Raw genomic sequence first — 26,463 nt, 5'->3', positions numbered from 1 at the left:
TAGAGTATCTTCGTACCTGCCACACGATTTACACATGCAAAAATGGTCAATCGGCAAAGAAAGCTCTCAGTTAATAACTGTGGAAGTGCTCAGAAGAACACTAATTTGAGAAGCAGGCTTTGTCCCAGTTGGGACGTAACGCCAGAAAGAAAAGAAGGACATAAAATTCTGTATTAATAATATGAAAAAATCATCTAAAATAGGTTAACCATGCGATGATGGAGAGGAATCACTGTGCGATCGTGGGAGGTTGGCTTGGTAGCAGCGTATAGTATAGCCGCTGCTTCAGCGGAAAATATTGATCACTGTTCGGGAAAACTTAAGTTTACTGCAAGCTCGTCATTCGCAATGCCTATTCCCACCCCTTGCGTTAAGAGGGATCCATCTGTATAACGCCGCTGATGTGTTGTATAATCGGATCGAAGGATTTTGGCGACGGATTGCCGCAATCGTGTTGATGAGTGTCCTGCCCTGAAGTTGTCCTTTATACTGCCGTCGAATTTGAGAGAAGAGTGGCGCCAGTCGCGCTCACCGTACCAGAGGATCTTGGCGACAGGAAAGTGGCGAACACTTCTTCTGAACTGGAACAAAAACAAAACCAAACGCTCCCGAGCGTCAGAGCGCTGGTTTACTCGCATCTGTCGGCTCCCGAGTAACTGAAGCTAAAAGTGATTCGCGAACCGTTTCGGAGCTGTTCAGAGTCATATTGTGCTTTTGGCAAAAAAGCTTCTTCCCCTCCGAGATTTATGGTTTTCAAGGGCATTTGATTACAAACTAGTAGTTTACTGTCAATATGATGGTTATACAATTAATTTGTCTGTCAAAACCATAATAAATCACACCTTGTTCGGTTACTCGCGAGTAAACGCTCCCGAGCTTGTTGCTACTTCTTTTGACATGTTCTCCCGAGCAGACGGATGCGGACTTACTCACACCTAGCCAGTTCCCGAGTCTGTGATGTTTGTTATGCGTTGGTATACACTCGTGAGCTGCTTCGTGATGCGAACTTTTCCAGCACTGCCCGCAAGATGTCGGCCTCCTCTAGGAGGTGGGTTCTGTCGTTTCCATCGGTCCTCTCTGCAAAAGCGGCCGCTTTCGTACAAAGTGTAGCAGTAATCAAATACCGGAAGGGAAGAAGGCCGGCCTCGACGCAGGCTGTATCAGCCGGAATGGACGGGAGGAGACCCGAAACTATTCGTACGTAGCGATTATAAATGGGAGACAATGTCTCAATTCATGTTCATCGCAAGAAAAGTTTTTTTTTTTCATTTCTTATATCTAGGTGTTCTGTGTAATTAGACAACACTATCATCCTAATTTGGTAAAACAAATTTAAGATTTAATTAACATTTTGTTAACAACATATTACATTTCATTTGCCGTAGCAGTTCAGATTTTTTACAGGTGAGTTGATTTCACCTGCTTATAAGAGAAAAAAAACGCTTTGAATATACTTAACCTAACTTAACCTAAACATATAACGCATTAATCGTAGATTGTAAAGATTTTTGCCTGAAATTATTTATTATTTTATTTGACATTTGTTCCAATGTTTCAACATTGGATATTCTATGTAACTCATTGGTACTATACCAGGGAGGAAGTCTCAGAATCATTTTCAAAATTTTATTTTGAATTGGGTCCTAAAATGTTAAATGAAATCTTGTTTTTATTCAATAACACGAAAGAGCACCTTACTGCAACAACTTTAGCAATTTTTTCCGCTCAAATAACGGCTATATCATGTTTAAACTTTAATTTAAAAATTGGGTCCATAAATGAACCTTGACACTTAAGATCATGTTTGACGTTCGCTTAGTCGACAAAAACACCACAGGAGTTTTAGTTCGACCACTGGGGTTGTTCCTATCTGACATTTCGGAAGGGACACGGAAAACAAACTACACCCAAAATTTGAGTTTAAGCCAAGGGGTGTGACAAAATTTAAAAAAATGTTTTTTGGGCTCAAACCAACGGAAAACATTAGAAAATTGAGTAAACATGTGTTATTGGCCTAAACTTAAGCGTTTGGCACTAAAATAGGGACAGGGCTTTAGGACTCTATTCTCTGCAGAGCTTTCTTCCTGGTATTACAACAGCTAGTCCATATTGGTACAGCATACAACATGGCTGGTCTGAAAATTTGTTTGAATATCAAAAGCTTGTTCTTAAGACAAAGTTTTGATTTTCTATTAATAAGGGGATAGAGACATTTTACATATTTATTTCATTTGGCTTGAATGCCCTCAATGTGATTTTTGAAAGTTAAATTCTTATCTAGCATGAGCCCTAGATACTTAACTTCATCTGACCAATTTATTGGGACCCCTCTCATCGTGACAACATGTCTACTTGAAGGTTTTAAATAAAGAGCTTTTGGTTTATGTGGGAATATTATTAGTTGAGTTTTGGAAGCATTAGGAGAAATCTTCCATTTTTGCAAGTATGAAGAAAAAATATCCAAACTTTTTTTGCAATCGACTACAGATGACACGCAGGCTTCGTCCTTTGGCGGAGAGGCCTGTGTCATCCGCAAACAAAGATTTTTAACATCCCTAAGGTAACTCAGGTAAGTCAGATGTGAAAGTATTGTATACCCAAGTAACCAGTAAGCACGATAATGCGGCACGGTAACAGCATTATATGCGCATATAGGGTAATCATTTGATGCTTGTCAGTTTTATATACGCATATAATGCTATTATAATGCCAGAAAAGGCGAAATAGCGTGCCATTATAATGCCAAGATATAACCGTGCTTCTCGGCATCACTAGTGCTGATATAAGACCACGTGAGAAACGTCAGTTGTTTTTCGCCAGGTTTTTCGGGCGAATATTTTGTGCTTTCGCGTACGCAGCCAGAGAGCTTTCGCGTATGCGGCCAAGCAGCTGGTACACGAGGTAAATAAATAAATGAATGAAAATGGAAACCTCGAATAGTATGCAAAATGTAATAAAATGATTGAGATAGTACTTCTCCGTATCAGACTTATTCATTTTGGTGGTTTTAATCCTTTTGAGGACTTGAAATTGCCACATATTGATCCTTGTTTTATGATGATGAAATTCCTCATTTTGCGTCTCGAACCTGCGACACCTGTATTGTTGAGTTGTTGAAGTTCTGCTCCTTTGCTCCTTCGCCCACATAAGATGAATAGTATTGGAAAGAAAAGTGACCAATTTAAACCACCACTTTTCCCCGTCATAAAAGCTGCAATATTGTAGTAGTGAGAACACTTATGTTTGACTCCCGCTCACCACTATATGTAAACACAAAGCACGTGGTATATCTGTCAAAACACTGGATGGCATTTAAACAGGCCCTGTATGCGAATATAGAGCCAATATAGTGCTTATTTAATGCCCGTATGCATCAGGCTTAGAAGCATTAATGATGCTGTAATAGGGTTTCTATGCAGCGGAAGTGCTGTTATAGGGTGTGTAAGCATTTGTGGTGCTATTATAATGCATGTACGCATTTATGATGCTGATTAAGGGCTTATTATTAGTGCTTATCCCAAGTAACCAGTAAGCACGATAATGCGGCACGGTAACAGCATTATATGCGCATATAGGGTAATCATTTGATGCTTGTCAGTTTTACATACGCATATAATGCTATTATAATGCCAGAAAAGGCGAAATAGCGTGCCATTATAATGCCAAGATATAACCGTGCTTCTCGGCATCACTAGTGCTGATATAAGACCACGTGAGAAACGTCAGTTGTTCTCGCCAGGTTTTTCGGGCGAATATTTTGTGCTTTCGCGTACGCAGCCAGAGAGCTTTCGCGTATGCGGCCAAGCAGCTGGTACACGAGGTAAATAAATAAATGAATGAAAATGGAAACCTCGAATAGTATGCAAAATGTAATAAAATGATTGAGATAGTACTTCTCCGTATCAGACTTATTCATTTTGGTGGTTTTAATCCTTTTGAGGACTTGAAATTGCCACATATTGATCCTTGTTTTATGATGATGAAATTCCTCATTTTGCGTCTTGAACCTGCGACACCTGTATTGTTGAGTTGTTGAAGTTCTGCTCCTTTGCTCCTTCGCCCACATAAGATGAATAGTATTGGAAAGAAAAGTGACCAATTTAAACCACCACTTTTCCCCGTCATAAAAGCTGCAATATTGTAGTAGTGAGAAGACTTATGTTTGACTCCCGCTCACCACTATATGTAAACACAAAGCACGTGGTATATCTGTCAAAACACTGGATGGCATTTAAACAGGCCCTGTATGCGAATATAGAGCCAATATAGTGCTTATTTAATGCCCGTATGCATCAGGCTTAGAAGCATTAATGATGCTGTAATAGGGTTTCTATGCAGCGGAAGTGCTGTTATAGGGTGTGTAAGCATTTGTGGTGCTATTATAATGCATGTACGCATTTATGATGCTGATTAAGGGCTTATTATTAGTGCTTATGGTTACTTGGGATGGTTACTTGGGTAATATTGGTCCCAAAATGCTTCCTTGAGGAACACCAGCTCTTACAGGAAGTCTTTCAGATCTGGAGTTCTGATAATTAACCTGAAGTGTACGATTTGACAGATAACTTTGAATTATTCTAACAATGTATGTTGGAAAATTAAAGTTTTTTAATTTTACAATCAAACCTTCATGCCAAACACTGTCGAATGCTTTTTCTATGTCTAGAAGAGCAAGACCAGTAGAATAGCCTTCAGATTTGTTGGAACGGATCAAATTTGTTACATGTAAAAGTTGATGAGTGGTCGAATGTCCATGGTGGAATCCGAACTGTTCATTGGCAAAAATTGAATTTTCGTTGATGTGGACCATCATTCTGTTCAAAATTACCTTTTAAAAAGTTTACTGATGGATGAAAGCAAACTGATTGGACGATAGCTAGAAGCTTCTGCAGGATTTTTGTCTGGTTTTAAAATTAGAACAACCTTAGCATTTTTCCATTTGTCAGGAAAATATGCTAATTGAAAACATTTGTTTAATATATCGACTAAAAATGATAAGCTGGAAGTTTCTTGATGAGGATGTAGAAAATTCCATCATCGCCAGGAGCTTTTTTTCAAGATTTTAGATAATTTCCAAAAGGGCTTAGAGCCAGGGTCCAATTGAGATATTTTATTTTCAAAATTTTTGTTTCTTAATTGGGCAAAACGTTTCTTGATTTCTTTCTGCAAATCCTGCCATATAATTTTCATAGCAGGATCGCGAGTGCGTTGAAATTGCCTTCTCCTCACGTTTTTAAGACGGATCAAGAGTTTATGATCATCGTCTATAATCACGGATTCAAATTTTACTTCACATTTTGGAATTGCAATGCTCCGGGCTTCAACAATGGAATTTGTTAAAGTTTCAAGAGCATTGTCAATATCAAGTTTAGTTTCTAAAGAAATGTTAACATCAAGATTAGAGTCAACATACGTTTTATATATATTCCAGTCGACTCGTAAATAATTGAAAGTGGAGTCATAGGATTAAGAATCGCCTCATGGTATATTTGAAATGTAACAGGGACATGATCAGAATCAAAATCAGCATGAGTAATCAGTTGGCTACAAAGATGACTAGAGTCGGTTAAGACCAAATCAATCGTAGATGGATTTCTAGACGAGGAAAAACATGTGGGGCTATCAGGGTATTTAATTGAGAAATATCCTGAAGAGCACTCATCAAATAAAATTCTGCCGTTGGAATTACTTTGAGAATTATTCCATGACCGATGTTTGGCATTAAAGTCACCAATGACAAAAAATTTTGACTTATTGCGAGTCAATTTACGCAAGTCAGTTTGGAGCAAATTAACTTGCTGTCCAGAGCATTGAAAAGGCAAATAGGCAGCTATGAAAGTATATTTACCAAACTGTGTTTCAACAGAAACACCTAAAGTTTCAAAAACTTTTGTTTCAAATGATGAAAACAGTTGATGTTTTATATGTCTATGAATGATGATTGCAACTCTCCCACATGCCCCATCAAGTCGATCATTACGATAAACAAAAAAGTTAGGATCTCTTTTGAGTTTAGATCCAGGTTTTAAATACGTTTCGGTAATAACTGCTATATGCACGTTATTAACCGTAAGAAAATTGAACAACTCGTCCTCTTTACCATTCAGAGAACGAGCATTCCAATTTAAAATATTTAAATTATTTGGATCCATTAGAAAAACGTAATCCAATAACAATTTGATTTGTAAATTTTACACCTACTTGGACTGCTTCAGTCATAGTGGTGGCTTTGAACATTGCATCAATCGTTAGATTCAATTGTTCAGTTAGAAAATTAAAATCAGAGGCAGACATGTCATGTGATTTCCCATTAGAATTTTCGGTAGACGAAGAAGCGGAGTTACCTGTGGTGGTAGGGTTTTTTCCATTTGATTTGAAACAAGTAGAATGGGTACCCATGGATCGAACAGGGGAGGAGTTCGAATTTCCTGCTACGATATCGGCAAAGGATTTACCGTGGGTAGATACATTCGAAATTGGAAGATTCGAACGGCTACCCGACGGATTAAAATTAGTTTGTGAATGAGCATGATTATGATCTTCCTGATGGGTATGATTCATGATCAAGCGATCGTTAACTGAAAAATGAGCATTGTTCGATACTCTACCAGGCAAATTCCGGAAACGACCGTTATCGTAACGGATATTATCTTTCAAGTGCCTGGCACGAGCCTCAATGACCTTTTTGCGTGAAGGGCATTCCCAAAAGTTAGCTTTATGAGGGCCCTTGCAATTGGCACATTCAAACTTTCTGGTATCTTCTTTCACAGGACAGACGTCCTTAGCGTGAGAAGAACCTCCGCAAATCATGCATTTAGCATCCATGCGACAATTTTTTGTACCATGACCCCACTTTTGGCACCGACGGCACTGAGTAGGGTTCTGGTAATTTCCTCCAGGTTTCTGGAAATGTTCCCACGTCACACGGACATCGAACATAAGTTTAGCTTTTTTAAAAGCTTTAAGGTGAAACAGTTTTGAATCAACTTCTAAGATTGCACTAAAACTTCAAAGGCACAAATCTCACAAAGAAAGCATCCAACAACCGTGCACTTTTTATTTTGGCTTTGTGCACTAGCAGAAAGCTTAAAATAAGAAGATCAGAAACGATTGCCAACTATTTCTCCAGTTTTGTGCCTTTGAAATCGTGAGTAGGGGCACAAGTCGGCCATTGTGCCGGCCATCTTTGGATTCTGAGAAGTTTCACCTTAATATTATTTAGTTCTTTTTTGTTAAAGTGAACTAAATAATATTCTTGAGAAAGCCCTTTCCGAACAATGCCAGATTGGGTTCTCTTTTTCATAATGATTACTTGGACTGGGGAAAATCCAAGTAAATCATTTATTCCATTTTTGATCTCTTTAGGTGACTTAGTCACTTGAGAGACCTTTCAAGACAACTTTGAACAAACGTTCAGTTTTGTCGTCATAAGTAAAAAAATTGTGCTTCTTCCCTTGTCTGAGAAGAAGTTCACGATCTTTGAGAGTTTCCGGCAAAACGCGACAGTCTCCTTTCTTTGCGATTTGGAAGGAAACCTTGATTCCCCTAATGGAGTTCAAGATCTCCTGCCTAAATCCCCCAAATTCGGAACAACTGACCACGATAGGCGGCACTCTTTGCTTCCTAACTAGAATCAAAGAGCCTGGGCTAGAGGCTGCTTCGATTTGGTGTTCGGAAAATTTGTCTAGAGCATCGAACTGATTGCTCATTTCGATACAATTATTCATTTCACCCTTGGAAGAAAGTTCGCATTCCGGGGAAGCGTCCTTTCTTCCATTCTTGCCACGAGTAGTGATAGTTTTTAAACCCACTTTTTGGAAGGAAGTAGTGAATTCAGAGATTCACCCTTCCTTTTGTTAGTTGTTGATACCATGTTTAGTTAACCCCTCTACCGGCAGCTTAATTTTTTACCGCAGGAAAAAAAATCAAATCGCGATAACTTTTTTGTTTCTCGGTATTTTTGCACCATTTTTTCACAAGTTCTCAAAAAACTCTTCTAGTTTGAGGATCCGTGTCAATATTGATCATTGGTCATCTGGATCCTGAGATATTCCGAAATTCCTTGGGGACCGACGCTTAATCATAACCCACGTATATATCTTAGGCTACAGATTTTTTAACGTATTCACTCTTTGGAACAATACATTAATGAGAGTATGTTGTGAAAAAATGAAACAATTTGGGGCAGCCGTCTTTGAGTAATGAGCGTTTATGTTGCTGGTACCAAGCTGACCAAATAAAGATCTTGAAAACTTCAAAAAACCTCATATCGTAATTTTAAGATATCTCTAAGAATTTAAGGTGTAGAAAATAAAAACGCCGCGATTACAACTAATTCTAGACGGAGCAATTTATTTGCTGGTGTTATCGTGTGAACAATGTGATCTGAACTGAGTTGAGCTTGGTGGAGGTTTTATTGGTATGGATGCCGCAGTGTAGCCAGTTTGGCTGCGCACCGCAGTACTCCCCCTTCCTAGAAAATTACTGGTTCCGGAATCTAACATGATGTCCGCTTTTAGTTATACGGTCCGAACTAGCCCTGTGATGATCTAACGCTAATTCAGGATCCTTGACAAAGTAGGCTGGCTTAACTCTGTCGATTGAGACTGTTACTGGTTTGTTTTTAACTTTAATTGTCAACATTTTATTGCTCCTTGAAAGGACCTCGTATGGTCCGGTGAATGGTGGTTCCAGAGCGGCTCGAACCTTATCTGTTCTCAAAAACACGTGTGTGCAGTTTCCAATATCCTTCGGGATGAATATCTGTCGATTTGTATCGTTATTAGATGCAGCGCGAGGTACTATTGAATTCATTTTTTCCCGTAGGTTGGCTACAAAGGATTCTGTCGGGCCTCGAAGTGTTTGCTTTTCTATCATAGCTCCAGGTATGCGAATTGTTGTACCGTATAGCATTTCGGATGCTGATGTTTCTCCTCGGATCGCAGTTCTTAAACCAAGCAGAACTAACGGCAACGCATCGGTCCAACTTGATTTGTGTGATTCTAAAGCTGTTTTGAGTGGTCGGTGCCAACACTCAATCATCCCATTCGATTGTGGGTGATAGGGCGTGGTGCGCACCCGTTCGAGCCCTAGGAGTACGTTTAGTTCCTTCATTAGTTGCGACTCGAATTGTCGACCCTGATCTGATGTCAGTTTTGATGGAGTTCCAAATCGTGCGACCCACATCTCAACGAAGGTTTTGGCGACTGTTTCTGCGGTCATGTCTGGAATAGCCGCTGCTTCAGGCCATCTGCTAAATCGGTCGATCATTGTCAAAATGTACCGCATCCCGTTTGATATCGGCAAGGGACCAACTATATCGATGTGAACATGCTCGAATCTATCATCGGGAATTTCGATTTGATCAGGAAACGACTTCGTATATCTGGAGACTTTGTTCTGTTGACATTCGTTACAAGCTCGTATCCAATTTGAAACGTCCTTCTTAACTCCAGGCCAAACGTAGTGCTGCAAAATTTGAGCTTGTGTGGCCTTTACCCCCGAATGCGCTAGGCGATGAACCTGTTCGAAGATCGTTTTTCGGTATATGCTAGGAACACAAATGCGTATTTTATCTCCTTGTTGCTGGCAAAGCAATTCGACAGCGAGCCGAGAATGTTTCAAGCATTTAACATCAGGATTGCTGTTTCGCCAATTTTGCAACTCTTCATCGCAGTCCTGTCTTCTAGCAAAATCAGCATGGTCGATCGTAGACGGTAACCAGATGGCATCCACTCGTGAGAGAACGTCGACTGGAATGTTGTCGACGCCGGAGATATGAATCAAATCTGTAGTGTACTCGCTTATAAAAGACAACATTCGTTGTTGTCGTGGGCTTGGCTTATTTGCATCTTGTTTGAATGCAAACGTTAGTGGTTTATGATCCGTAAATATTACAGGATTACGCCCTTCAATGACGTCCTTGAAATGTTTGACACCGAGATATACAGCTAGAAGCTCTCTATCGTATGTAGAATATCGCTGTTCACGGTCATTGAATTTGACGGAGAAATATCCTAATGGTTTCCATGCACCCCTGGATCTCTGCACAGAAAAAAATCCGTTCTCGTATCCGTGAACAGCAGACGTGAACTCGTCAACAACAAAAATACACCGTGAACTAGATCATGTTTATGTGACCATTTGTGGTAGTTCATGGTGTATTTTTGACAGTTCACGTTTTTCAGAATTCTTTTTTGAGCGTGTGTTGCAACACGGCTCCGGCAGCTAAATCCGACGCATCGACCATTAGGGATAGCTGAGCATCCGGATCATAGTAGTCTAGCTTCGTTGCTTCTACTAAACGATGTTTACATTTTTGGAAGGCATCTTCAGCTTCATCGTTCCAGAGGATAGGAGTTTTATCATTCTTCTTGTTTGAAGGCATCAGTTTGCGCAGTGGAATTTCAGCTTCGGCGGCGTGTGGAAGAAATCGACGATAGTAGTTTACTAGAGCCAAGAAACGTCTCAGTTTCTGTACCGTGTCGGGCTTCGGGTACTCCGCCACTGCACGCACCTTTTCAGGAATCGGTTGACAACCACTGGTAGTTATCAGCTGCCCCACGAACCGTACTTTTTCTTTACCTAGCTGGCACTTGTCTACGTTGATTTGTAGTCCATTCTCCCGTAATCTTTCAAAAACCAAACGTAGGTGCTTTTTGTGTTCCTCTTCGGATGACGAAGAGATGAGTAGGTCATCTAGGTACCCTATAACGAACGGCATGTCAAAGAATATGTTGTTGATGAATCTTTGGAATGTCTGGCCGGAATTTTTCAGTCCAGGAGGCATTACAAGAAATTCATACAATCCCAGTGGCGTTATTATGGCTGTTTTCTCAATGTCGGATTCGTGCATAGGGATTTGATAGTAAGCCCGTTCTAAATCAATCACGGAGAACACGTTCTTACCTTTGAGCGTTTGACAAATGTCGTAAATGTGCGGTAATGGATACCGATCTGCGACGGTGGAATCGTTGAGACGCTTGTAATCACCTACAAGTCTATATTTGACGTCACCGTTTTGCAACGTTTTGGTGGCCAAATGTACTGGGCTCGAATACGGGCTTTTTGAAGGCTGGATGTACCCGAGCTCTAGAAACAGCTTCAATTCCTTCCGAAGAGCTTCGAGCTTATGCGGTGGTAGTCGGCGGAACTTAGAATGACAGGGAGGCCCGTCAACCTTGATGGAATGTTTGACTCCGTGTTTTACCTCCTGCTTGGGAAGGCGTGGCCTAGTAACATCGGAGAACTCGCTTAGTAAACCGCCATAGTCGCTACTGCAAGAGTATGTTTTCAATCCGAAAAGTCCTCCAGTGATCAAATTGATTTGACCTCGTGCCTTGATGTTGGTCATTCTATCTACTAAGCATTTGCCTTGCAAGTCTACCATTAGCCCGTAATGTTTCAGAAAATCCGCACCCAGGATTGGAGAAGTCACGTCCGCCAATATGAACCGCCACGGAAAACTTCGGCGGAGGCCGAAAGTTGGTTTGTATATTTCGGTTCCATACGTAGCAATTCGGGAACCATTAGCTGCATACAAATTCATACCTGGTGTAGGCTTAAGCTTCTTGCACGGTGTGCACGGCAGAACCGAAAGGTCTGCGCCGGTGTCGATGAGAAACTTGTAGTTTGTCGTGGGATCCTGGATGATTAGACGGGATTGTAGAATCTCACTGCCTTCGCCCGTCGTCGAATGCAGCTGTCTTAGTTTTTTGCTTTGAACTGACAGGGCGTTCGACAGTTTCTTGCGTCAGCGCCGAACTTTCGATGATAAAAACAATACGGGTGATTATCTCGGGAGCTGCTTCGGGCACCAGGTTGTCTGCCGAAACTCCTGTTCCGGGAACGACCTCGTCCTTGGCGAAAAGCAGCGATTTCGTCGGAAAGCACAGAAACTTGCTTGCGCAGTTCCTCAAAGCCGATATCTTTGTTTTCATCCCACAGGGCACCAGCGGATGAAACTGTTCTTGTTATGGTGATGTCAGCGAGCTTATCTGCTTGTTCGGCAAGCTGCGAAAGTTGTAGATTAGCTTCTGATACTTTCAGGACGGCTTGAGTAGTTTCGGGAAGTTGTTGCATCCATAAAGATTTGATAATCTTTTCATCGGTGATAACATCTCTGGCTAGATCCCGCATTTCACGTAGGAGCTGTGACGGTTTGCGATCGCCGAGTTCACACCCACGCAGCAGCTGCTGCATACGATTCTGCTCACTGATGCTGTATTCTCTGATGATTCTATCCTTAATCGCCGAATACTTGCCGTCGACTGGTGGATCTCGAATGATGTCCGAGCAGCATGCCAATATTTCCGAATCTATGGCGGCCAGGACATGATAATAACGGGTGTCTTCTCGTGTGATTTGGTTCAGCGTGAATTGCGCTTCCAGCTGAGCGAATCAGAGGGTCGGATCGCGCTTCCAGAACGGCCCGATTTTGATGGCAACTTTGTTGATCGAGCTGTCAGGAGCATTGTTTACATTAATACCGCTGTTCACAATCGCGGAGTTGTTTGCAGCGGCTGCTCGTGCGGCTTGCAGTTGTTGTTGTAGATGGACGATTTCATCTTTTAAGCGCTGTTCATCCGCCATTTTGTAAACGCTGTGGATGGGCGCCTTGGCGAAATTCCGTCGTGTAGGTAGTCAAAATGGCGATCTGCAAACGATAGCAAAAAATCGACACACAGCCAGTTGCGCCCAAGTGTATTAATTTGTGTGTTTTCTTACTTATTGAGCAGGAAAAACGTTCGGACACTCGAGCCGGAATCACGTCGGGGTCACCAATAAGGTGTAGAGAATAAAAACGCCGCGATTACAACTAATTCTAGACGGAGCAATTTATTTGCTGGTGTTGTCGTGTGAACAATGTGATCTGAACTGAGTTGAGCTTGGTGGAGGTTTTATTGGTATGGATGCCGCAGTGTAGCCAGTTTGGCTGCGCACCGCAAATTCTTAACCAATTTGTTTTATTTTTTCAGATTAGCTCCTTATTACATGGCATTGTATAGCCCACATTTTACTTTTTCGATAAGTTGACGTAAAACAAAATGGCCGTCTAAAACATTTTGTATGGAAAATGTCGGTCCCCCAAGGAACATTAGAATATCTTTAAAACCAGATCACCAATCATCAATATCGACACGGATCCTCAAACTAGAAGAGTTTTTTGAGAACTTGTTAAAAAATGGTGCAAAAATACCGAGAAACAAAAAAGTTATCGCGATTTGAATTTTTTCTTGCGGTAAAATATGAAGCTGCCGGTAGAGGGGTTAATAAACGAGAAAGACGTGACCTTCGAGAGGTTTTTTCCCAAGACGGTGTCCAAGAAGGATTACCATCGCTAGCTTTCGCCAACGGGTCCAACGAAAAATCGAAGGCACGGGTCCAAACAAGGATCGTAAAGGGATCAATAGTAGAAAAAAATAGTACTGAAAAGTACTGTTTTAGTAGCACTGAAAAGTACCGTTTTTAATTTTAGCACTGAAAAGTACTGTTTATGTAGCACTGAAAAGTACTGATTTATTGCTTTAGGTAGTTTTTAAGAAAACTTCCAAGAGCAGAGAGAATTCGTGTACGCACAGCACGAAGGTACGATGCGCACTATCGCAAGAAAAGTGATTTTTAGACCATAAAACAGTCGACTGTTAGTGAGAGCGGCGGCGACACGGAACTAGATACCTTGGTTGTTGCTGCGGTGCGGTCTCGAGAGAGTTTTCAGTTGGTTCAGGCGGGTACGACAGTTGCCGCTGACTGCTTCACAGTGGGGCTTGATTGAAGGTCAGGCTGCCGTCGAATATGACTCCAAGAACTTTTGCAGTCTTACGAACAGGGATGGCTTGGTTGTTGGTGTCGATCGGAGACCAACTGATTCTATGCCCGGATGAGAATACATACGTGGAACCCAATGCTCTTTGAAGCCGACATGGTAAAACCAACGGAGGTGGTCCATTTGGCTACCCGGGAGACGGCTGCATGGGTTTTTCCGCATGTAGCTGCGATTGTCGGTCCAGATACTACTATTAGTATATCGTCCGCGTATATAAATATATGGGCTGCGGCAGGGAGATCTTCGAAAACGCCATCCATTATAATCAGGAACAGGGTTATCGATATGACGGATCCCTGAGGTCCCACTGGTTTCCTCCTTAAAGGATGCAGACTTTGTGTCCTCTATGACTACCCTGAAGAAACGATTTGTTAGAACATTTCGAATAAAATGCAGAATACGACCGGTTAGGCCCCAGCTGACGAGCTTTTCTAGCACAAAAGGCGTCCAAATTTAATTTTGCAATAAAAGTATCACGAAGTATCATTGTTACCTATCACAATCACTTATACCAGTGGTTTTCAACCGCAAGAGGTTTAAGAATAAAAAAATCCCTATCTACTAAATTTGGATCTCTAAAATTTGAACATGATGTCAAAATTTTTACAGCTTGTATATTTCATCATTTTATTGCAAAATTAAATTTTGTAAATCTACATAATACGCCTAAATGCAGTCAATTTTTTTTTTTGAAAAAAAAGGTTATTTGTCAAAAAACGGTTTTATGAGCAAAAAAGCTATGTTTGTAATGCTGTAACATTTCAGAAATGAGTTCAACAGTTCACATTTGAGCTTACACAACATTTTTGATCAGTACCAGCTGATCATAAATTTACAAATAATATAAATAACATGAATTTGTAAATACGTAAATACCTCACTAACCCTATAATTTTGTAATGAATTTGAAATACCCTAACATTGCAATTTGGTACCGACCTGATCAAATTCACCCCAGTGATCAATTTGCCCCCGGATTACGGTACTTATCCTTGTCAAAAAACTTCAATACTAATCGAAAGTTTGATACCGTGCAGTTATGTTTCTTGGAAAGAGAAGCTCTAAATTAATAAATGTGGAAGTCCTGAGGGGCTTTCCTTAGCCGAGTGGTTAGAGTCCGCGGCTACAAAGCCATGCTGAAGGTGTCTGGGTTCAATTCCCGGTCGGTCCAGGATATTTTCGTAATGGAAATTTCCTTGACTTCTCTGGGCATAGAGTATAGTGTATATCAGTGATCCTCAGCCTAACTAGTTAGGCGGGCCACCGCTTTGCTCTTAAAACATGTCGCGGGCCACAAGATGTAAAAATATCTATTTTATAAGTCCTATCAAAACGACTCGACTAGAATACCAAAAAAAATCGCTCGGCACTACTCTGTCAGTCTAATTTTTCGACAGTTGTTACTTAACTTGACTGGCTTATTATCGGAGTCGACAGGTGACTTCGGAAATTTGCATGCCTTTTGTGTTCGACAGTTTCTAGTGGTTTTAATAATCTTTCCTAGTAATACCATTGTCCTTGGATTATCAAGAGTTCGTCCTTCGCGAAAAGATTAATGTCAAGAATTACACATCAAATATATATTAGATTTACACGCCACGTATTTTTAGCTTAAATCATGTAAAGCCATTTGCAATAAATTGTTCAGTGATAGATCATAAAAACACAGCTATTATATCAAACATTGCAAACAAAATTCTTAAAAATTACGCAAAACGTCCTCTTTTAAAGAATATTGCAAGCGAAAACGCTCTGTACATGATTTTACACTGAAAAATAAATTATGCACATGAAATGACCGAGCTGTAGATCCATTCATGTGCAGATTGTTCAGAGTTCGGTCGTGAGAACCGAGCATACTCGTTTGCAATTTTACATTCAAGATGCAAGTAATATTGGCGGATGTTTGATGCAAGATCATGAAATTTTTAATTTTCTCTCAAAATTGCAAGCATTCTAGAATGCAATGAGACCATCATTATTATCATCGTTGAATATTCAGGTATAACTCGTTTTATATGAAAATCATGAAAATTCACGTGTAATGTATATTTGTATGGGATTTCCGGAAGTAAATCATCATGAGATAAACAATCCAGTACCGATTCAACAGATTAACGTTCAACGCTTCGTCATCGTAATCATCGTCATCATCGAAACTTCAGACGCAGTTTTTCTGGTCAAAACTAAAAATTATTCGATGAAAAAGTGTTCACTGTGTTTCGGTTAGAGAGTAGTATACTGTGAACACATTTTCCTGTAAATTTTCTTAATTTTGAATGAAAAAACTGCTTTTGAAATTTCAGCGACGAATCCTGCCCCCTTAAGCGAAAAGATTAAACTAGCTTTGACAAAATTCTATGATCTTTAATATTCTTTTGAATAGAGTATAGAGTAATTACAGCACTAGAATAATAACAACAATTAACCTCCATATCGTGAAATCCTTAGCCACAGCTAACCTAAAACTTCAGCGAAATTGTATAGCCAAAATAGAACTACTACGGTTCTCCAGGTCCGGGTGTTTCTGATCAATCCACCTTGCTCGCTGCGCCCCATGCGATCACAATCTTTACAGGGCTGTTGTCTAGCATTCTTGCAACATGCCCTGCTCAGCGTAGTTTAGTCATCTTCAGGATACTGGATTCGTCGTAGAGTTGAGCGAGCTCGTGATTCATTCTTCGCCACTACACACTGTTTTCCTGCACGCCACCAAAGATCGTCTTTATCACTCGGCGTTTGAAAACTAAACTATTTTAACAACTATCGAAAAGCTAAACATTACATATAATTTGCAATTGCATTAGATGGACAAATTGATGTGAAGATTTGCGAAAAATTTACTCGTCTTCTCAGTGAGAATCGAACTAACGACTCCCTGATCTCTAGTTAGGGCGCGTTACCCCTACGCCATGAGAGGACTAATGAACGCAGAAGTTAACCTGAATTCGATTTCAGCTCAATAATCACGTGGTCCTTTTTCGCAAAGTGCACCTCTTTCGAAAGAATTAGATGCCCATCCAAACACAACGCTTTCTATATATATCCAATGCCTAGCCCGAGAGCGCATTGTTTTTTAGGTATTGAAATAGCACACTACACTACACATATTTTGCAAATTCTCCTCGAGCATAGTCCACGTCTCATGCCCGTAGAGGACTTCCGATCTTGTTAGCGTTTTAATCATCGTGCATTTGGTGCAGGGGTGAATCTTTATTAACCGCTGTTTCTTCAGGAGCCCATAGTAGATACGACTTCCACTGATGACGCGTCTGCGTATTTCACGACTAACGTTGTTGCTAGGATCCGAGTTAGACGAACTCGTCAACCAGCTCGAAAATACTTATTCCGAAACTGCTTCCTAGCAGTGATGCATTTTAAGGTGCAAGAAAAAATGGCTCAAAAGTCAGAACTGAAAATGCAGTTTTCTCCTTATAAAACAATAAATTGATGAAAATAAGAACACACAGCCTTTTTATTTGGCAAATAATAGAACTGTGTGTTTTTATTTTCTTCGATTTGTCTGCTATTTAAAAAAGAGAAAAAGTACTGCTATTTAAACATTTCATTTTATATTTTATCAGTTTTGACTTTTGCACCATTTTTACTTGGGCCTTAAAGAGAACGCGAGAAAAAGGTAAACTGAACGCGTTCTAATTTTGTACGTGAACGCATTAAACATTGAACTCTCGTGCCCATTCACTTCAAAATGCACAATAAAGCACAAAACTTTAATAAACTACTTCAAACTAGATAAAATGCATATCCCGCACAATGTATGGAATCTTAAATGTTCCTTGACATGTTTTGAAAATCTTTCTGTATTGGAAAGTGTTTTTTTTGCAATTTCTCATCGTAATAGGCTGTTTTTTATCATGCCAATCTGTCATGAATCGGCCTACTTTCCTGCACTGAAGTATGGAGTGCGGGAATAGTCATTACCTAATTGAAACCAGTACTGTAATGATTCATTACGCAACGCTTTCTCATTACGCAACTGTTTTGAGTTGCGTAATGAATCATTACACAACAATTTTTCAGAAATTGTAAAATAATGGTGAATGCATTCTGATATAATATCTGATACTCTCAAGTGTTCTTCTACGAAATTGCAAAAAATGTTGTACGTAACTCGTTGCAGAACTCGGTTTTTACAGCACTCGTCGTAATTATCCTACTCGGCAAGCCTCGTAGGATAAATTTACGACTAGGGTTTTGGTACCGGGAGTACCGGTACCGAAAGTACCGGTACTACCAACAGTTCTTTGGTACCGAAATACCGGTGCTGGAAAGCATTGAGTACCGGTATTTTCGGTACTGATGAAAAATATAATTTGGTTCAAAAAATTTCTTCACACTAAATGTTACTTAAGTTTGGTCAAGTTCGTTAATGGCAAATTTCACTGGTCGATCAAGGAACGTATTACATAATGGCTTATTCTAATTATCATCTTTTTATCACTAAGTATGGTTTTCCTCCATACATAAAAACGTTAGAAGTACGCTCATAGTTTGCATCTTGATTAAAACATGTTTTGGAATATTCAAAATGACTGAAGGTGAAGTTATTGGACGGAAATGATTCAGAAGATCTTGTTATTACCAACAGGATTAACGGATTATCGTTTTTCTAATATAAATAAAGTGAATATCGAGTTTTCTAAAAAAAAAAATAGGCACAAATGTAAAGACTGGTTTCAGAATATTGTAGAATTTAAAAGTGTAAAGTTATATGGCACAAAGATTGATATACATTGTTCAAATTCATTCGTGTATTATAAGTCTGTTTTAAGCGAAATATTTGTTGACATTTCACGAAGCATGGGCAACAATTGGAGCAACATGCGGATGACCCTGAAAGAGCTTTGTCCGTATCTGAAAGTCTTGTCATAAAAATACGCAATCGAATGACAGTTGAACATTTATCTTTAACACGCTTTGCAGTTTTGACAGTATTTTCACAGACATATTTGAATAAATGAGATCCATCCAGTCACAAAAAACTTGAATTTCAACACATATTGTATAAATTAGAAGGTTAACTCATTATTATTTTAAGACCATATATATTTTAGTGTGATAATTCATAAAATTGAAGACTAAGCATCAGCAAACTTGTGTTTATTGACGAATTCGAAAAAGCTGCATTTTTTTGTCAAATACTGTATGCTTTATATTTATTGCAAAAAAATCTTCCAGTACCGGTATTTTACCGGTACTACCGGTACTGAGAGTGACAGTACCGTAGAACCGGTACTCGTCAAAAGGGCTCGGTACTAGGAACCCTATTTACGACTTGTGCTGTAAAAGTCATCATTCTGCAACTTGTTCCGTAAACTACTATTAAATCTGCCATGGAAACTATTTTCCTTACGCGTTCATTTTTCAGCTCTTTCAGGTTCAAATTTTTGAACTGATCAATGTTCAAGCCTACTTGATCTCTCGTTGAAAAAATTGAACTGGAACGCAAATTGAACACGTTCAAATGCATCACTGCTTCCTAGGCGTATCATATCGCGCTAAGTTCCGCCTACCAGTGTGTCTTACTTTGAATCGATTCATCATTCGCGTTTAGGACGGGAGAACAAATCTGTCACCGTTTCAAATTTTCTGCCAATAATATCCATGTCGTCCGCGAAGTAGATAAATTGTCCGGATCTCGTGAAAATCGTGCCTCGAATGTTAGATCCGGCTCTTGACACCTTCACCGTAATATTGATCAGCAGGCACGAAAGTCTATCACCTTGTCGTAGTACCCGGCGGTATTCGATAAAAGTGTAGTGTTCGCTCGATATCTTCACGCAGTTTTGACATAGGCGATAGACAACGGAAGATGATTGGCATGATAATTTTCACACTCCAGTTTGTCGCCCTTTTTGTAGATAGGTCATATAACGCTTTGCTTACACTCCTCCGGTTGGTGTTCCGACTCCCAGATTCTAATTATCAGCTGGTCAACCTCTCTGGGCCCATCTTGATGAATTCGGCTCCGATACCATCCTTGCCAGCGGCCTTGTTGTTCTTAAGCTGTTGAATGGCATCGTTAACTTCCCCTATCGTGGGAGCTGGTTGGTTTCCACTGTTCATCGTGCTGACGTAGCCATCATCACCTTCGTCACCTGTCCTGATCTTCTATGCCTGTGTTATCTGCGCCATTCAAGTGTTCATCGAAGTACTACTTCCACCTTTCGATCATTTCGCGTCCGTCAGTCATGATGCTCCCATACTTATCCTGGCACATTTCAGATGACGGCATGAAGCATTTGTGGGATGCTTTGAGCTTTAGATAGAACTTTTGCGTTTCTTGAGAACAGTACTCCAGTTCTTGGCATTCCACCTCTTCCAAGCGGCGCTTTTGGTCCCGGAATAGGCGGATTTGCTGTTTCCGCGTCAGTCTGTATCGTTCCAAGTTTTGCCGAGTACTCGCGCTGCATTCCTCTCCTCCTTAACCTATCTATCTAAATCCTCGATCGACGAGACTGAAACCAGCGACGCTTAGCTGTGGCGATAAAAAAGAATAGCCGTTCAGTTCTGACATTCAAACTGCAAAAAAAAAACGAAATCCGCGAAATTTTACTTTTAGTGCGTTTTGGAAAATAGCATTCCAGGAAATGGTTTCCGGGAAACGGCATTTCGGTAAATGGTTTTCCAGGCAATGTTATAGAATCACTTGATGTAGATAAGTCCACAACTTCCGGTCGTGCGAATTTTTGTAACGCGATTAGTCGTGCGTTGTACTTTGTACAACACCCTTGGTTTTTCATGTTCGACATGAAATACTTCGCGATCAAGATAAGATATAGAAAAATAATCTCTGTCAAAGTTGTTTAGGAGATCAAAAGCTGACATGCAGTCAGTGTTTGGATTTTGATCAGAATAAGCCGATCGAACCATATTCGGAGAGTGTAACAGTTCGCGAATCATAACAGTTCGTGGCACATCGCAATTGGAGAGCCCCATGAATGTAAATATTCACTCTCTCGTTCGTTACGTGGCACGAGAGCGTTCAAGAGCAGCAACTCACACAGACTGCTACAGTATCGAGCCATTCGGGTGATTTATGTTTGCATAAAATTGGTAATAACTTACATATTTTCTGGTAATGCAGCCTTTATCAACCTAATCATAATCTATTGGATCATTGAACACCCCTTTGTTGCAAACATAGCAAAGTAAATGGAAAATATTCGCCTCTGTTTCTTGAACAGAAAGAGAGTGGCTCGGCGAATGTTACAAGTGTGGACACACAGTAATGGGCAGCACATCATATCCCCGAACGATAAATGTCATGCGTGTTGTATGAATGCAGGCGGATAAATGGGATGAAATTATGGCTCGTGTGTCAATGATCGTTAAATTTTCCAAAGCCTTCATGCAGTGATTATTCAGTTTCGGAATTCCGTCACCAGTAAGTGCTAGTGAACATGAAAATTTGGTTTTGCAAATATCTCATGAGCCTGGCCACTTAGAAAGATGGCGTATTCGGCAAAGTTATTCGTTAACTTAAGGACTATCTTTATTTGAGCAAAGAAATTCGAGGTTTTGCTACCAGGTGACACTAGTGAGCATGAAACTTTAATTTTGCGGATATCTTAGGATCTTGACAACTTAGAAGGATGCCGCCTTCGGCAAAGTTGTTCAGTAGCTCAAGGGCTATCATTGTTATAGGCAGTTGATTCAACATTTTGCCAGCAAGCGCTAGTGAACATGACACTTTTGTTTTTCAGATGTTCCAGGAGACTGACCACTTAGAAAGACGACGTCTTTGACAAAGTTGTTTTTTATGTAAAGGGCAATCATGGATTGAGCTAGTTGATTCTAAATTTTGCCATCAAATGACCCCAATGAACATGAAACATTTGTTTTGTATATATCTCAGCAGCCCTATCACTTGAAAGGTGGCTTCTCCAGCAGAATTGTTAAGTAGCTCAAAGACTATCTCTATTTAGGTCTTGAAATTGGAGATTGACTTAAATAATGATAGCCCTTGAGGTACTGAACAACTTTGCCAAAAAAGCCGTACTTCTAAGTTATCAGGGTCCTGGAATATCCTCAAAACAAAAGTTGCATGCCCTCTAGCCGCCTGGTAGCAAAATGTCGAATCTCTTGCTAAGAATAATTATTGCCCTTGAGCTACTGTACAACTTTGCCCAAGACACCATCTTCCTAAGTGGTCAGGCTCCTGAGATATCTGCAAAACGAAAGTGAAAGTTTCATGCACACTAGTGCCACCTAGAGGTCAAATTCCGAATTAAACGAGGTACAATATTGACCCGATTTTGTCAGCCCCCGATTTTGTCTACCCCCGATTTTGTCAGCTTTTTGACCCGACTTTGCCAGCCTATTTCAAATTTGTCAAAAAAATTGTATCGTCATGTTTTACCACGTTTACATTAAAATTGATGATGACGTTTGATGCCATGCACGCATAGGCGTAGCCAAAGGGGCAATGGCCTTTTATTAAGTTTTAAAAATCGATATTACCAATATAAGGGAGGGGGGAGCCCCGGATAAAAAAACTGACTACGCCCATGTCCATTGCCCCCTTTAAAGGTCATGTAACCATGTAACATATCAAAATTTGAAAAACAGGAACAAAATAAAATGACCCGATTTTGTCAGGTTCCCCATTTTGTCAGCCTAAAATTAATCGAGGGGCTGACAAAATCTGGTCCTTACTGTACTATCATATAGAGCTCCACCTCATAAACAACTTTACTGAAGACTGCATTTTCCAAAATTAATTAGATTTTGAGAAATATTAATTTCAAATTGTAGTCTTCTCAAACCGTATATAGTGCGTTCATTATTATGCGACTTTTATGTACACTCGTTGATTTTATTGCATTATAAAAGGCCATACTGTAAACCAAAACTGTTGAGTATTGTTCTTGAGAAGATAGTTGATGAATACATTTTGGTGTGGTGTCGATAGATACCTTTGTTGTAAAATGATAGCATATAAATCACAGCAATTGTACAAAGTAAAAAGGCCCGACATCCCGAAGGTAGATATTGCATATCAAAAGACCAATTCAGGAATAAAAAGGGCAGCTATTTTCTTTCTACACTTCAGGAGCGATTCTACCTCATTGCCCCGCATGTCATGACTCAGAATTTCATAACCCAGAATCACATTGGATCAGGGAATTTTCACGCAGTATAATTGTGCATTCGGGGTTCTTAACGATTTTAAGTAATGTTCCAGATAGTGAGATAACCAAAAGCAACGTATGTCACGGGCTTGGGAACGCCTGCAACACACTATGTTTTCCGTGAGTAACACTTCTGGCCCGACACAGCGTCGTCGTCCACGGGCTGTTGGGTGGAAAATCGATACACCACACCAACACAAACGCGCGCAGATGGGTGGCATCGCGTGTCCCAATGTCGTAGTAGAATGCCAGGCGGCGGCAACAGAAGAACGGACGCTCGATGGTCTGCTGTATCGGAAAAGTGAAAATTTTCTCGCCAGTTGCAGATTTGACGTTTACCTTACAACAAGTTCTCCTGGAGCGATTCGTTGGTGTCATTCGCGACGCGATTTTACCTCTGTAGTCCATTTTCATCCAGAGGTTTTTCCTGAAGTTGGTTCATCGTTGTCTTTGGGGTTGAATTTTCTTAAGTTTGTAATGTGACTACGCGAAGTTTTTGTGCGATTTTAAAGTGTTGAAGGATTTCTACGAAAAGGTTAATTGGAATTGAAATTAAAATTTTCGTGTTGGATACATTGTTCTTGGAATGAAAACTGATGTGGTTTAAGGTTGCGCTTCATTGGAAAACTAATCACCAGAAAACACAGTGTTGAGATTCCATTTCTGGCAAGTGTGAAAACGAAAACGAAGCTAAAAGAAAATCGTGTGTACATATTTTATTTTTAGCTCGACAGGACTGTTATTAAATCAATAATTCTTTTTTCCCTTTGGATCTTTGTACTTACTATCAATTGAACGAAGGTGTGTTGGAAAAATCCGAGCAGAAAAGTAGCACACAGCCTAGAAAAGATTTTTCCTTACAAGGGAGGATACGGAAACATCAAGTGACATAATTTTTATCAATTTTGAGCTACTCCTGCCCTAGTATCTACGGCGAAGCGGAAACTTTGCAGTCTTCTGATCTGGATAAGTGTGCGTTTTTCACTTGTGCGTTCCGATACACAAAAAAGGCAGTGTGTAGCAAACGTGAAATGTGTGTCTGAGGAGAGAGGAAAATCAAAGAAATAGTGATTTCCAAAATTGGATTATTTCAAGAAGAACAACAACCTGAAAGCAATTCCCTGAATGCAGCCTTCATCACATCGCTTGGGGCTTCTATTGTAAACCAATCATTGGTATTTCAGATGAAGCCTGAGTGAAATCCACCGGTCACCAAGCTTATCAATAATTCTCTCAATAGAGCTCCCATCGCAGAGCTGTTGAGGGCGAGGTAGCTCTGGGGCTGTGTCCTGTTTTGGGATCGGTGCCAAAAAACATTCATCCACCACACGTTGGAAAAGGAAGCGGAACAACAAAAAACGACGTAGCTGCATAAAGGTATAGTTTTAGTATATGATCACCCACCTGCAAAATCCTCGGCTAGTTTATTGCTAACGTGTTGACTAATCGTTTGGTGCTAATTTTGGTACGACTTGGAACAAGACGTGGCATCAGTTGCATAACCGATTCCGGCGCTGAGTTCTGCAGTCCACTATTATGTATACGCTATCGTCGTTGGAAAAGTCAAGGGCAAGCTAACGGACCGTAAAATGTAAAATTCTATTAAAATGTCGATAGTCCTTTATGAATAGTTCTAAAGAATTCAGCACAACATTGTTATTTGAACATAGAGATATCATTATCGAACTTGAAAAATCTCAGTTCATACGTACATGAATGCATAGAACTCTTTGAAATAAACAGGGAAAATATTAGTCCTTGCCCATGTCTGAGTTTTGCTACATTGCTTTAATAATTCTCATTTTTTTTTTACTGCTGATAGAGCAGTCGTATCAGCTTTTGTATCTGTTTTATTCGGAGTAAAAGACTTGCTATTGATATTTAAGTAGGAGTAACGGTTTCGAAGTCGAAATATAAATTCAATTATCACTAAAACATACATTGAATACACGCTCCAAATTATTAAGAAAAGTTATATAATTTTTTGAAGTACATTTTTTTCTTAAATGCACGGTGAATGGTAGCTTGATGGTAACACCCTTTTCCACTTCAATTCTGCTTCAATGAAGCATATAATGCAGTATGACTTTATGTGCCATATTTTTTAGTAGTATATAAAGCGATATTAATGCGACTATATACAGCTCTACGGTTACTTGGGTAGCATTAAAAGAACGTTTAGTCTGTGAAAGATATTTGGTTTCACAAAGGTGTTGAAATTGTTGTTAGTTGTTCATGAGAATTCTTTGAAGCACATAGAATTTTTTTTACAATTCAAGAAAATTTTCATTGATCAAAGACATAATTTGGCATTTAATTCCTCGCTGCCATTTTCAACGAATCTGAAAGATATGTCAGTGAGATTATTCAAAGCATCCAAATTTGATATTTGTGATAATTTGCTTAGAAAAAACTTCCTTTCAATTGTTTACATACTTTTTTTAGACACATCGATAAATAATTTGAATAATGGGATGAATTGCTAAAAACCATTAAAATATTTTGCATAATTTATTGTGTTTTTCTTCTCTGGCGTTACGTCCCTACTGGTCCAGAGCCTGCTCCTCAAATTAGTGTTCTAGTGAGCTTCAAGTTATTCGTTTTGTACCTCTACTTCAAAATCATCACTTAATTTTGGTCAATAAGTTCCTTATAAACAGGAATTTTGCTAAACATTCACCTCGAGTTTGTTTTCCGGAGTTCATGTATTTGATAAATTACGAGTTTTCTTCCGACTCAAATTAAAAATTTAAAATAGTAACCCATACCAAACTAATATTCGTCTCGTACAAAATGAGAAGTGAATTCTACAATGCCGCATCTTTTTTGATCATTTATGGCAATCAAGTCTTATCCCGGACTGATAACTGTTAAGAAATATTCAAATTACTGCAGTTCTCTACATATTAAATTCATCCAATATGTAGATTGGTTAGGATCCACATGGAACGTATTTTCATTTCTAATTATTTAAGGTACAGTGGGGGAAGTGTATCAGTGGGATAAGTGGATCATTTTTTCATATTAAGCATAAATACTTGAATATGTTGAATGTTTTCGCACCATTGCTTCGTTTTAGGTTACATTGTTACCTAAACACTAATACTATTGCAAAACTGGTAATACACTAACACAAGAAAATTTGTTAGCTGCAAACATCAATTAATTTCAAAATTGTTTTCTATCAATCAAAAATTCATTGTATCACTGTCTAAAATCGAATTTTATCAGTTTTTTCAACACGTGGTGAGCATTTCAGTTCTAATTGAGTGAATCACCATAAAAAATATGTGATTTTTATAAATAAATACAGATATATTGGACATGGTACACTTCCCCCTATTTTTTAATGGGATGGGGTAAGTGGATCAAGCATTATTATCGCATATTGGCAGACTGCTTATGCGAATTTGAATCAGTTTGAATATCCTCAAATATTGATTTCCTTTATTTTTTTTCATTCCTAGCTTAAATTTGTCAAAG

At 39.5% G+C, this 26,463-nt stretch overlaps 3 protein-coding genes across 8 annotated transcripts in view; 1 reads left to right on the top strand and 2 right to left on the bottom strand.

The window, feature by feature from the left end:
* Positions 1–26,463, top strand: part of LOC5577522 (tubby-related protein 4) — a 291,601-nt gene that overhangs the window by 74,279 nt on the left and 190,859 nt on the right. For 2 of the 6 annotated variants that reach the window (XM_021855559.1, XM_021855552.1), the window contains exon 1: positions 23,238–24,357. The exons of 1 other annotated variant lie outside the window; for it this stretch is intronic. The gene's annotated coding sequence lies outside the window, so the exon portion shown is untranslated. Of the gene's footprint in view, positions 1–23,237; positions 24,358–26,463 lie in introns of those variants that run through there. 3 more of the 6 variants (XM_021855537.1, XM_021855529.1, XM_021855522.1) reach the window with 3 other exon arrangements.
* LOC110674303 lies at positions 10,184–11,353 on the bottom strand. Its single transcript, XM_021838587.1, has 2 exons — positions 10,997–11,353; positions 10,184–10,516 (listed from the first exon to the last, which is right to left on the bottom strand). Exons 1-2 carry the CDS (start codon positions 11,351–11,353, stop codon positions 10,184–10,186), a joined length of 690 nt encoding a protein of 229 aa, XP_021694279.1.
* Positions 11,707–12,591, bottom strand: LOC110674302. The gene is made up of 2 exons (XM_021838586.1): positions 12,481–12,591; positions 11,707–12,390 (listed from the first exon to the last, which is right to left on the bottom strand). The coding sequence occupies exons 1-2, from the start codon at positions 12,589–12,591 to the stop codon at positions 11,707–11,709; spliced, it is 795 nt and encodes a 264-aa protein (XP_021694278.1).

This window comes from Aedes aegypti, chromosome 1 (assembly GCF_002204515.2).
Source record: "Aedes aegypti strain LVP_AGWG chromosome 1, AaegL5.0 Primary Assembly, whole genome shotgun sequence".
NCBI lineage: Eukaryota > Metazoa > Arthropoda > Insecta > Diptera > Culicidae > Aedes > Aedes aegypti.
This window is presented reverse-complemented; position numbering and strand designations above follow the sequence as displayed.